The sequence below is a fragment of the Alligator mississippiensis genome, chromosome 1 (genome assembly GCF_030867095.1).
Source record: "Alligator mississippiensis isolate rAllMis1 chromosome 1, rAllMis1, whole genome shotgun sequence".
Lineage (NCBI taxonomy): Eukaryota > Metazoa > Chordata > Crocodylia > Alligatoridae > Alligator > Alligator mississippiensis.
This window is the reverse complement of record NC_081824.1, coordinates 5306198-5319808: the sequence shown is the minus strand read 5'-3', so window position 1 is coordinate 5319808 and position 13611 is coordinate 5306198. Positions and strand designations below refer to the sequence as shown.

The 13611-nt window shown below is 50.1% G+C and overlaps 1 protein-coding gene across 3 annotated transcripts in view; it reads left to right on the top strand.

The window, feature by feature from the left end:
• Window positions 1-12486, top strand: part of PNOC (prepronociceptin) — a 34619-nt gene extending 22133 nt beyond the window's left edge. The window contains exons 3-4 of one of the 3 annotated variants that reach the window (XM_006260257.3): window positions 6659-7175; window positions 11049-12486. In XM_006260257.3, coding sequence (XP_006260319.2) covers window positions 6659-7175; window positions 11049-11086 — 555 coding nt within the window. In that variant the 3' untranslated portion in view covers window positions 11087-12486. Of the gene's footprint in view, window positions 1-6658; window positions 9314-11029 lie in introns of those variants that run through there. The other 2 variants (XM_059728358.1, XM_019483807.2) reach the window with 2 other exon arrangements.
• Window positions 12487-13611: the final 1125 nt, after the last annotated feature.

Sequence of the window (13611 nt, the reverse complement as noted above, 5' to 3'; positions counted from 1 at the left end):
AGGGCACATCTGCAAAACAGCTGTGTATTCTAGCCCCCTTACAAGCTGGTGCAAATCCAGGTAGTGCTATTAAGGACCTAGTGCTATTGCTTTAGATGACCGGGAAAAGTGGTTTGGAAGCTGAGCGTGGCGAGGTGGATCTGACTTCTAACATTCACAGGACAGTCCTAACCCTTGCATCCCATCCCTATCCCAACCCCTGCCTTTCCTATTGCATCTCTCTTTATTGGATGTCCTGGAAGGTGGCAAACAAGAAAAGGTCAAGGGGATAACACACGGCAAGAGCACCCCGACAGGGAGGGCCTCCTGCTCCAGTGTAGTTTCACTGAGCATCGCCCTCGAGTCCTCAAGGGACCCGTGTGTAGCATGTAATGTTCCTCATACAGACACAGATCAGTGCCCAAAATGTCTAGTGGGAACCCATTTGCAAGAACGGTTAAGCACTGACAAAGGAGTTTCATTATCTTTTATTGGAAATGAAGCATTAAAAATTGCACCTGCTCTTGCTCTGATGGAGACGAGTGCCAGGGCAGCAAGGTGGGGGAAGGAAAGACAAAAATGACTTGGAGTTACCCCTCCTCCCCGCTCCCCACATGTTCTCAATTGATAGCATTCAGGGCTTTGATTCTTGCTCACTGGCTTGGAAGCAAAGCCATGGCATGGTACAGTAGCAGAGCTGATAATATCTTTGGGTTGCCTTATTAAACTCAGATGGTTAGTATGAACTTTGGGAGGAAGGCAATAACAAACAGGTGTTGTGCCAGCAGCTCTGTGTGTGTGCTGTGCACTCGGGTCTAAAGCAAGGTCTGCAGCACAACCCAGAGGCAGGCTTGCATTCCTAGGCTGAAGTGAGACAGCTTCTCGTATCCAGAACCCTTCTGGCTGGTCAGGCAGCACGTGCTAGCAGGGAGACGTGTGACACACATGCAGCTTGTGCACAAGTTACACTAGCGTGTGAAGCAGACCGATTCCCAGAGGTAACTGCCCACAATAATTATTATTATAGCACCTTGCCACTGGGGTTGTGCACTGAGAACAACTGAGAATACACAACCTATACCCTGGTGTAGCACACTGAATTTCCAAGGGGTAACTTTCCCACAGAGTGGAGTGACTCCCACTGGTGTCGGGATGTTCCCTATTCTTCTAGTGCAGTGGTCCTCCACCTTTATAGACTCAAGGCCCCCCTCGCTGCACTCAAGGCACCCCTCCTTAGGCTCAAGCCATGCCTTGGAAACATGCCAGCTCTTATTTTCACTCATTTTTTGCCTACAGAAAAATAAGAAAGCAATTCTTCTGCTGCAAAGAACTCACCGAGCCCACACCACGGCAGAACATTTTTAATTCTGTGGGTGCCTAGTTGAAATTTCTGGCATTAACTTGTGAATCGTGTGTGCACACCTAATGCTGCGTGACAGGATGTCAAGGCACCGTGTCTGAGAATTACCATTCTACTGCCAGGGTACGTCTACACGTGCAATTGATGCGCAGCAATACACTCCAGAGCTGATTGCTCCGGAGTTTATTGCTCCCAGGTGCACCGTTTAAATGCGTGCCTGGGACTGCAGCATGTTGAACCAGGTTGGCGCCGTCCCAGCTGGCAGGGGCCCTAGGGGTTCGGCCTGCCAGGTTGGGGCTCCTCCTGCCTGGATCAGCATGCTGTGGAGGGGCTGGTTGGGGCACTGGTGTGGCCAGCATGGGGTAGCCAGCAGGCAGCCCCCGCACTGAACCACCCTTATGCGCTGCTGTGGAATAAAAAACTCTGCAGCAGGAAAGTACTGGTATCAGCTGCGGAGTTAATTAGTTTACTCGAGCCAAGTGGGTGCGGCACATGTAGATGCACGATGTTTACTCCGGAGAGAATTAGTCTACTCTGCAGTAAATGTCTCATGTAGACGTGCCCACAGAAAGGCAGATTACATTGGTACAAATGTACCTTGTGTTCACCCACCAGTGGTGCAGGCTAGGAGACCTCTAATAGGAATGAGAGATAGGTAGGAGGTAGAGGTGGTGATACCCTTTCCTTTGTGTCACAGTATGGTGCTTCTGCATGGTATCGAGGAGCAAGTAGAGTATGTCTACTACAGTGGCAGAGATCTCAGCATCATAGCCAAGGCAATGAGCCCGACCGGCGCGCTGCCATTCTGCGTGGGTCAATGAAGATGCTCCCTGAAGGAGCCAGACTGCTTCTTGAGCATGCTGGAAACTCAGATCTGTGCTGGGGGCACCTCCACATTATCCTCACACTTTCATTCCTGGGGTTGACATGCGTGGAGGAGAAGAGACCGGGCAGACAAATCCTAGGATACTCAGGATTTGGTACCTCGGTGGATCTCAGTATAGAACCAACGTTCAGGCCATTTGTGGTAATTAAAGATGCCTTAGCGGTAGAGCAGGAAGCATTAAGTCATGTCCAAGTTAATATCCCATTACGTTCTCCCTACCTAAATCTTTTGAGCAGGTCTACCCAGATAAGATAATCGCTTGCTAACCTGCAGTGTTTTATAGTGTTACTGCGCCCTGTGTCTAATCAGTCCCCTGCTGCCCAGAGGCAATTTCACTGCAAAGATGGGTAAGCAGTAAGCACAGCTTTAACCTATGATTTATGGAAGCTGTCAAGTGTTTGAGATCCTTTGGTACAGAAGTATCAACTCGGGGCAGAGAGAGGTCTGGCGCTAAGTTTAACTGACTGGTTTAATGGAAACACAACCTCTGCCCCATTGCTCGAGCGTTTGGGAGCAGCCGAAGACACGGAGTAACGTTGCATGTGAGCACCGGGTCCAGATGAGCAGAGAGTCGTCTTACGGTTTTGGAGGGCTCCTTTCCCTTGCTGGAAGTGACCTGCTTGACTTCAGAGGCAGAGGACTACAAGATTTCTCCCCCATCATTTTTTCTGCATTAGCTTTCCTGAAGGTTTTCTTTAATGGCAATGTAAGCATTTTACTGTTCATGTCCTCAAGGCTTTTCTCTACCTTGAGCGAGTGTCACAATCAACTAACGTTCAAATTGTGGGGGGCATTTAACAGTGCTGCTTAATTGGGCAGGCAGAAGGATATCACTTCTTTAATACCTTTCAAAATGTTCCATAAAAATGACTATTTTTTCAGTCTTGGTGATAACGATAGTCAGCCTAATTGGAATTGTTAGGCTATGCCTTGTTGTTAATGAGATGCAGCACTAGCCATTTGAAGGCATGAGCATTTACCTTTTACATTGTAATTGCAAAGAGGCACGTGACCTCCGGCATATGTAATCTTTACTACTAAGAAACTCCCCCTCCCCCCCAGTAAATGCAGCACTTTTTACATCAAACAAGTTTTCTGAGCCAGACCTATAGGGCATTAAAAATCAGGTTTAACAGAAGCTAAATTCAACTGACAGCAGTTTCATAATCCCCCCGTTACACGGATGTTGGGAGACTTAATGTCTGTCGAGTGCATTGGGCTCTCCGGCCCTCATCTCCACATCTCAAAAAGGATGCAGTAGAATTAGGGCCACCAAAATGGTCAGGGGTATGGAGCGGGTGCCATACCAGGAGAGACTAAAAAGTCTAGTTTGGAAAGGAAAAGGCTTCAGGGGGAGGGATAGGATTAAGGTCTATAAAATAGTGAAGGGTGTGGACAAAGTGAACAGGGAACTGCTGTTCACCAAGACCCAGAGTACTAGGACTGGGGGCACCCACTGAAATGAGCAGGAGACAGGTTTAAAACTAACAAGAGAAAGTACTTGTTTGCACAGTGGGTGCAGCTACACGTGCGCTTTACTGCGGAGCTGACTAATTCGCCCCACGGTAAAGCATCACCATCTACATGTGCGCTCCTATTCGGGTGCAGTAAATTAATTAACTCCACTGTAGGATAGTACTGTCCGGGACAAGTACTATGCTGTGGGGGAGTTATATTTAGTGTGCCTCAATGCACATGGAGACAGCGACCAGGGCTGGCTGGGGCTGCCTGCTGGCTCGCCTCGCACTGTAGCACCCTCGTGCCGCGGCCAGGCCCTTGGTAGCACACTGAGCTGGGGCAGAGCAGCTCCAGGCTGGCAGACTGACCTCCCACATCCCCTGCCAGACGGAGCTGCTCTGCCTTGGTTCAATGTGCCGCGGTCCTGAGCACACATGTAAACGCTGGGCCCCGGAGGAATAAACTCTGATGCAAACTGCGCCGGAGTTTACTGCTACGTGCTACTTGCACTTGTAGATGCACCCGGCATATAGTTAACTTGTAGACCTCATTGCCACAAGAGGTTGCAGTATAACCAGGCAGGGTTTAACCAGGCAGATGGTATAACCAGGTTCTCAAAGGGACTAGACAAATGCATGGAAGATAGGTTTATGGATAGTTATTAAACAAAACAGTTTGAGATCTTTCCTCTGGCATCTCTAAACCGATGATAGTAGATGCCAGGGAGGGTAATGACTAGGGAATAAATCACTCCAGAGTCACCCTCTTCAATGCTCTCCCTCTAGTATCCACTCCTGCCACTGTCAGAGAAAGTATATCGGGCAATATAGAAAATTGCCTCTGATCAAAAGAGGCAAGCTGCTATAGAGATGTCAGACAGCTCCCAAAGGAGGGTATTTCTCCAAGCAGGAATTGCATGAGCGTGCTCTCAGAGGGAGCAGTTTACTGCAGGCTCGCCCGTCCCTCTGAGCAAAGCACTCAGTGCTCGGTTTACCTGCAGAATAAGTGCATTTCTAAGATGATAATACCAAAATCTCTCTTAATGCGAGTGTTGAGAAGAGCCTTACAGAGAGCTGCAGGGTTCTCGCCCCATTCATGTTAGGAGAGAGAGAGTCCCAAAGGAAACCTCGATCCGAACCCGCCTGGACTTTGGGAAGACAGGCCACTTTCAATAGACCTACAGCTTTCTCAGCCATTTCGCTGGCGCGGCTGCACTGTATTGCTCCAGCCCGTGCGTCACTCAGGCCTGTCTGCATCACTTGAATAACTTTGGCAAGGATTGAGCTGGCCTTTCTCTGGAGATAACAAAAAACCTCATTTTCCCCTGGATTAGCTTCCCTCGTTGGCTTGTTTTAGCTGTTCCCTTCCCCAACCTTTCCTCCCCCCCTCGGCTTGTTAACATAATGACCAGCAAGGACGGTGGTTACGTGGCCTGACGTTTGATCAGGGTCCGCACCCCGGGGGCTTGTTCGGATCCAAAGGAGGGAGTATATATAGAAAACCTGGATTGAGGACAGAGTGGCACTGAGCAAAGCACCAACTTCAAAGGAGAATTGTGAATCATTGTCACTCACGAGTGTATATTGGGGTTTTTTGTAGCAGCTGCTGCAAGGTTCCCCGACCGTTGCACTGGTGTCAGCAAAGAGGCCTGCCAGCATGGGGGGCATGGCAAGCAGTCTCAAAATACAGTGCAAGTCTATGGCTTTTTCCAATCCAGGATCTCCACAAGGCTTTGCAAGCATGAAGGGACGTGCACAGGATCCCCCTCTCCCTTCCCCTCACAGGGAAATGCTGGATGGAGAACCACTGACTTAGCTGAGACCGAACTGTCCAAGAGCCCAGGAGTCCAGATGTTTATCTGAGCCGTGAGACCCTCTCAAAGCTGCCCAGTTTGGGATGGAAACCCTTAGGTCAGATGCGTAAAGGTCCCCAGTACAGCCCAACTCTGGTCCTGTTAGATATGTGGCAGGAGCTGCCTCCCTGGGCTATACGATTCGTAGCGAGGGATGCTGGCACCCAGGACCCAGGGATCCAGAAGCGTTTGGAAATACAAAATCCAGCAGGGAGGATGTAATCCCAACGCTCAGAAAAGGTCCAGTGAATTTCAGGGGCGGGTGGGTTAATTCACCCGGCCCAGGGAAATAAAATGACTCTGGCTTCATACCAGCGTAACTGGGAATTTGCCTCGTCCCCGTGTCTTGGAAGCGATGTCCCAATACCGTGACGCTGGATGTGGCGTGACAATTCACTCGGGCAGACCATTCAGCTACCGAACTAGAGGGAGGGAGGGTATTAAATATCTAGTTTCCAAAGAGGTTAAGAGGATTACAGGGCTGGCTAGACAGCCCCACTGCGAACACAACTGCCTTCCCTGCAGATCCCTCGGCCTGCTATAGAAAGCTAATTGGACGGCAGTTTGCAGGCCAGACAGGTTGTTGTTCAGCATCATAACCACAGGTCTGGGTATTTTCAGGCAGCGGCCATCGGACCATTTGCACGAGCGTGGTTGCAATATCACCTGCTCAGCCAGGCAGCTCCACGCGGCCGCCACCTGTTCACTTCTTTAGCCATAAATCTCCAAATAAAGATCCATGTTGCAATGTCCCGCAGCTGAAATGCAATCCGTAGAGACCTCCCCTACCCCAGGGCGAGGGGGAAGAGATGGGATATTAACCTCCGATGTGCAGACCCCGGACGGACCCGAGATGGCTCTGGGTGTTCGTGTAATGCTCATGTTGCCCGAAGCCTCTTAGGGGATTATTAGTTCCCTACCTGCCTGAGGTCCTAGCAGACCTGACACTCGCGTTGCCTTTGCCAGCTCCGTACCACGCTGCTGGTTTTCAGCTAACAAAGAGCAGGGTCGGGGAAGTCTTGCCCGTGCTGCTGAGCAGTCGCTGATAGGGTTTAGGGGGAGGAAATCCACTTTGAACGGAAAAGGCTGGCTGAAGGAGTCCTTGTCTTGTTCCTCTCCGCAGGTCTGCATCGTGGAGTGCGAAGGGAAGGTCTTCTCCAGCGGCACCTGGGAGCTTTGCAGCAAGGTGGCCGGGAAGGCCACGCTACAGCTCAGCGCGGACAGCCTGGAGGAAGACGTTTACCAGCCCCTGGACGCGGAGGACGGCGACCTGTTTGGAGGAGGCCTGAAGCGCTACAACGACCTTACCAAAGTGGTGGATCTTAGCAAAGTGGAAGACGAGAAGCGAGTGTCCAAGGTGAGCGGCTTGATCCGCCAGCGGGAAGCAGAAGACGGTGCCAGTGACGGGAGCGAGACCCAAGTGGGGGACTTCCCAGAGCAGCCCAAGGACATTTCCAAGAGGCTCGGTGACTTCCTGAACGGAAAGTACAGTTACCGGCAGGTGCTGGAGCCCGCCGTGAGCGGGGTGCAGAAACGATACGGGGGCTTCATCGGGGTCAGGAAGTCAGCCCGGAAGTGGAACAACCAGAAGAGGTTTAGCGAGTTCCTGAAGCAGTACCTGGGCATGTCGCCACGCTCCAGTGAGTACGACGGTATCGGCAACGACCTGAATGAACAGAATGAGATCTAACCAGAAACTCTGCTTCCCCCTCACTGACCCATAGTGAATCGGTTTAGACCTGGCCTGGCCAAAAAAGTCAACCCCGTTCCCCGATCCCAAGAGCCTCTCCTAGGGATGGTTAATAAGCCCACCCCTCCTGGATTCATTTGCTGCTTAGCGTCGAGGAGAGCAGGGTGGTTGTTTTTAAAGCAGTCGATATATTTATCAAGCCTAATATACTTGCATGGCACTTTTGCAGACAAATGCAAGACAACAGCTCCAGCCCTAAATTTATGATCTCAGTTTACTAGAATGGGGATTTACCTGGGAGGAAAGAGAGAAGCGGGGCCCAGACAGATGGCAAAGTGCACCGCTGTAATCACCGGCATGAAAAACAGGGGACAATGTGAACCCTTACATTGGGTTAACTGGTGTTATACAAATCTGGTCTATGCTAATCTGGTGTAGAGTTAGCCCTGCAAGAATCAGAGGAGAAATTACATGGATGCAATTGCCATCTGTCCACAGCTTCCCGTGGGTAGCCATTCACTCAAGGCAACCAGGCTGTTCCCCCACAACCCAATGGCAAGGTACCATAATAGCATCTAAGAGCAACTCTGCTGGGATTGCAGGTGTCCGTCCACTCCAGAGCCCAGTGTGATTTACACACGTATCCAAAACCAGTGTAAGATACACGGGCATAACATTATCATTTGTCCAGATGCTCAGTTTTGGAGATTTTTAATCCAAATTCAGAGCAGATTACCAATATTTTGGTCCCTTATCTATAACTGGCCCCACGAGCTTCCTAGCGCTCCATTAACTACAGAGACCACAACCATAGCACTAGGGCCTGGGACTTGCAGGGCTATTATTTTGGGTCCCCATCACCCAAAGGCAAAGCCAGTGGAAGGCCTCACCACTATCTCACACTGAGTGTTAGCACGTCCCAGCACAAGTACAATCTCTCAATTAATAGGACTGAGGTGTGGAAACCAGTCATGTCTTCAATTTGGGCTTTTGCCTTTAAATTCAATGCCTTTTCAAACTTAACAGCTCTTCTGCTGTTGCCCATTTGAAGGAATGAACTGGGGAGGATTGTTCAAATTGTCTTTTAAATGCCAGTCGTTCTAGTTAAAGGGGCATCCATTGAGGCTAATTACCTGCAAAACCTGGGCAGCGCTGGGGGGCAGGCATGCAGGTGTTACAGCTGCTATCTTGGCTGACACGCTGGGAGAAGAGTGGGTGACCTCCCGAATTAAACTCACGAGCTCTTGCAGCCGAGCTAGAGAGGCAGGGTCACTTCCCGGGGCTGTAGCACACTCACCAGACGTGTATAGAGGACGACATGTCACATGCATGTCGCTGGGTAATGCCCACACCGTCCTGTAGTCGGGGGCTATCCATGCCCCTAAAACAGGGCTCATACCCTGGACTGGTCAAGGATTTCGTACAGTTAAAACTTGGATCAGTGTTGCAACCACAGCCTCAGTCTTAGCTGCGAGACCCGTAATCAGGAAGCCAGAGAAATCCTAGAGAAATCTCCCCTTGTCACTGGAACCAGGTTCAATTTTTTAATGGATAGTAAATTTGCCGAAAAAACCAGTGTTTTGGCCGAAAAAGGGGGAGAATTTTTGAAACGTTTCATTCCGGCCTTCTCGGAGCATCCCAGAACGTCTTACGCTGTTGCCAATTTTGTAAGTGCCAAAATATTTCATTTTTTGACATTTCTTAAAAATGAAGCTTTGACTTATTACAAAACGGCATTTTTCACTGAAAGGTTCGTGGAATGAAAAAAGGGTTTTCAAAAAAGAGCGAAATCACCTAAAAACACAACATCTATTTTTGTCTCGGGCCAAACGAGACATTTCAGGTTAAGGAAAACCAACCTTGCCACCGCCCCCACCCCCAAATTTTCAGATTCAGTTCATTTTATACTGTTTTTTCTCCCAGTTTGGGGTTTAAACACTGATGCTTGCTCATCTAGTTCACTCCACCACCCTCCTGTCTACGGCTCTCCCTCCTCACTGGCAGACGCCCCAAAGCCAACTTTTGTCTTTGCAATGAAAGCTGCAGGACCACTGCGGAGATGTTCATTAAAAACTGGCCACTGCTGGAGAGGAAAAAAGGGGCCTTTTTTTGGTGGGACGTTGGTTCCTGTGACGGTTACATAGCCTAGGGCTATTATTCGTAGGTCCAAAAAATGATGTGCTGTGTTCCCATTGAGGACACTGCTTCTCCCAGTGCCTCAGGCACTCCCGTGAAAGCGTGCCTGCCTGCTCGTATCAAATGCCAAAAAGCACGCTGTCTGGTGAATGCCGGCTCAGGCACTCAGTTGTCACGCGGTTATTGGCATGTGCCTGGCACTGCACCGCAGTGGCGTTCTTTTGGGCATTTGGCTTGTGCAAAATGGGAGTGAGCGGATGGGGCGTGTTTTCATGACAGCGTTTCCTATCACACGGTGGCGTAGACGTGCTTTTGGGCCCAGCCGTCTGAGCCCCCACAGGTTAGCTTTTAGCCAGGGTCTCACTCCAGTGGAAATATGATCGGTCCCCCTTTGCAAGGCTCATCGGGTTTGATCCTCGGGGTGCCCTTGTCATCTGAATGTGCCGAAAGGGTTTCAAATCCCAGCAGTTCTCTTCCGCTGACAGGCTGCTTGATGCAACACAGGATTTCAGGGAGACTATGGGAGCTCCTCACAGCTGGGTGTGGAAGAGCTGGGGTAGGACGGAGGGAGGGAAATGTGTGCTATGATCGATCCCAACAGACCCAGCCGAAAGAGAGAACTGCCGCATCTAAAACTACTTAGCCAGCACTCAGAGACCAGGGCCTGAGCACCCCTCACCCCAAGAGCTGGCTCTTCTAGTCCAGGATTGAGACCCTCTAGGTTTAGCTGATCAATGGCTGAAGGAAGATGGCATGGCTATTGCTTGTCCCCTACCTGCTAAAGAGGACTCCAGTCCCCAGAGCTGCTGGTCCAGCACCAAACTTTCTGTCTAATGCAGTGAACTGAACAGCTTTGGCCATCCTGAGATGCATTTCCCTGCAAAAAATCATGTTGAAATACATGGACTGTCCATGAGAACCTTGCTAAATGTTGTCCTTATCAAAAGCCCCCGGATAAAAATCTCTTATATCCGTACACGCGGCCTCCATCTCAGTCTGATGGAGCCCAGGTTGCTTCAGCCTCTTGGGAGCATCTCTCTCCCACTTCCACAGCGATTGCAAGACCGCAGCCAAGAAACACAGTCCTCCTCCTCATTCTTGCTCCACACGCACCGCGTGCAGAAACGCGCCCCGTGGTCACTCCCAGTAGTGCCGGACATGCTCTCAGGAGCAGCCTTGACCCAAAAGCGGCTACGCCGTATTTTCAGAAAGTGGTACCTGCAGGGCAGGAGCAAGTGGGCAAGGCTCGTTCCTGGGCCTCGGCCTCCTGGCAGCTCCCGACTGCAAGGCAGCCACCTCTGTGGCAGAGCATGAGCACCATTTACCAGGCCGCGGCTACAGTTTAAGACAGGAAGGGAAGAAAGCAGGATCCAGCTGCAACTGCACTACGAGTTAATGGGGCAGGACACTGCGGGTAACGTGTCTGAAAAGAGGAGATTTTAGATGCTTAAAATCTGATTGGGCACTGGAAGTCTCCAAGTAGATTCGGAGGTGGGGGTCGGGGTGGGTGCTGAAATCTGAACAGGAAAGATTGTGTCTGGGCTTGCACACCTCTAAAGAAACCATGCCAAGCTGTTTTAGGACAAGAACTGGGTGCTCCCTCTAGAGAGGATAGCAGAAAATAATGTTTAAATGATATTACTGCTGTGGCCTCCATGTCTCTAATAGATGCTGATTCTACTTCCAGCTCGGCCACTGACTCACTGCAAGACCACGGGCAAGTAACTTCCCCTCGCTGTGCCTCACTGTCCCCATCTGTGAAATGAAGGCAATGATCCTACTTCCCCTTGTGACTTTGTAGAGTGCCCTGAGCTCCTTGGACAAAAAAGTGCCATCACAGTGCAGTGCTGTCATCTCCCTGTCCAAGAATATTTTGGGGTGCGAGGCTCTGAATCCTTAACCCAACTGGCTGTGTGTTGCCAGGAGAGGCCTGGCTAGGAGCTCAATGTTGCTGTGAATAACCGTGGATGTGTAAAAAAAAAATGTAAGCAAAACTAAAGGCCCTGCTCTGCTACCATGACTTGGGGAATAATGCCTTCCTGCATGAGAGGGCACACGGAAATCAGCAGGGCTGTGTCTGGAGGAAGGTCCTGCTTAGTACAGATGAAGGCATTAAAATTTGCTGCTAGAGTAACTACAGTCTTTTTTGAGTGCCTGCGCTGCTCTAGCACATTGTACCCCAGGGGCTCCTGGCTCTTTGCAAACAAGGATGAATTAAATCTCCCCTCACTCTCGTGCTGTAATCCACCCTGCTACAGATAGAGAAGTTGAGACCCAGAGCAGTTACAGGACCGCACCATGCCGGCAGGCGTGCTGGGAATAGATATCCTGACTGCCAACCCCCTGCTTAAATCACAAAGCCCGTCTCCATCCCGAGGAAGAGCTAGATCAGATCCCACCCGCTCGGGTCCCAACACGCGATCCTGCTCAAATCCCTGCAACCCCGCCAATAGCCAAGGTGGGTGGGTCTTCCTCCTCCTCACCACTTCTGGGGACTTAGCCGCAAGGTTAAAAGAGAGGCATGCTACAAAAGCAGGCATTTAAACCCTCTTTCAGGAACTGGGGGTATAGGCTTGCACTTGCATGCCAACAGGTGAATAGGATCTGGCCCAATCTCTTTCTTGCCATGACCGTGGGGGATCTCTTTCCAATTCAATTCTTTATTGGCACAACGAGGCAGACAAAGGCTGCCAACGTTAACACTTGCCCATGATTAAGAGGCTGGTTCAAGAAGCAGCAGAGAAAGCTGACGACCTTCCTTGAGGAGTCCGGGGTTGACTTCTTTGTTCAGCGATACAACGGTGTCTGTGTTTTGTTATGTCTCTTTCCCATGGCATGTACCTTGTCCTAGCTGCTGTCTCAGTGCTGTCACATTCGAGGGTGTATTTTTGTAACTCCCAGGACGACAGAGCCGTGCCTGCCGCTCTGCCCCGTCCTGCCTAATTTGCAGACGAAAGCATGACCAATAAACGACAACCCTGGGTCTGACTGCGCCACTGCCGTTACCGTTTGTACAAATGACGAGACAAAGAACCTGTTCTTTTTAATTGTTTCATACAACTCTTTCTCCATTAAACTTGTACATAGCAAAATGATTAATAAATTAGTTTACTATTTCTACTGTAGCATTGTGATTGGCACACAATCACTGGGCAACACCTGTCATCTCCACGCGCACCAAGGGCTCTGCACACGTAGCAGAAGAGACACGCCAGCTAGTCACACATCACGACTCGGACCTCATTCTCCACGTTAGGACACAGCCTGGTTTTTAGTTAGGAGGATAATTTTTGTGCAGGCCAAGCCATGGGGAAAGTCATCCAACCAGCAAAGCGTGACGGCTCTGGGAGCAGCTGGTCTCGTACCTCTCAGAGACCCCACGAAGATGAGTATTAATCTCCATGCGTGCTGGTGAGCAGGCCAAGCCTGAAGGGTTTGAAGACTAAATTGTCTCACCCTACAACAGGGGTAAGATGAGTTGGACCTGCCATCAGGGCTTGGGCCTGTCTTTTGGTCTGCATGAGAAGGGTGGCCTTGCAGCATCACCATACATTTGAGCATCAGACGGTAGCAGTAGTAGGTTGTTTCTCTTTAGCCAAACACTCAACATACTCCTTGCCAGCATGGTTCCCCTGTAGTCCAACGGCCCATATTTTGTACCCATCCTATGGCTACACAGGGGCTTCCCTCTTCCTAGATATCTAACTCCTATGTCTTTGGTCAGCACCACATTTTCTGGACACGACATTTTAAATACGCTGCACCATGCAACTGCAGATAATAGTTGCAGTACAATTATAACTAACCTGTAGAGCTGCTTATGGCTCCACTGTAGTCATTGTGTAGCACAACACGGAGGAAGAAGATGCAGAGCTCCAAAAGTGAGAGAAATACCTACCCAGAGATGCACCTTGTTGAGTTCCCACACAAACACTTTCTTCCTTTTTATTTTTTGGCCCCAGAGAGGACACACGCTTGGCCCCAAAGAAATTTCTCCATTATGAAAGTCGGCCCACACAGAACAAAATTAAAGTAGTGATTAAAAAGGGGTTGACGCCATCAGTGTTCATCTCCACTCTTTATTAGAAATTGCTTCCTCTGGGCTGTGCGTTGGGATATTAAGAAGACCAGCCAATTGTGTGTCTGGCTCCCATGCTACCCCCGGGGATGTCCTGAACGCATGGCAATATTTGTTTCGTAGGTCAACGTTTCAGGAGCCAATTTAAAGATAATGATGTTCCCACCCCACG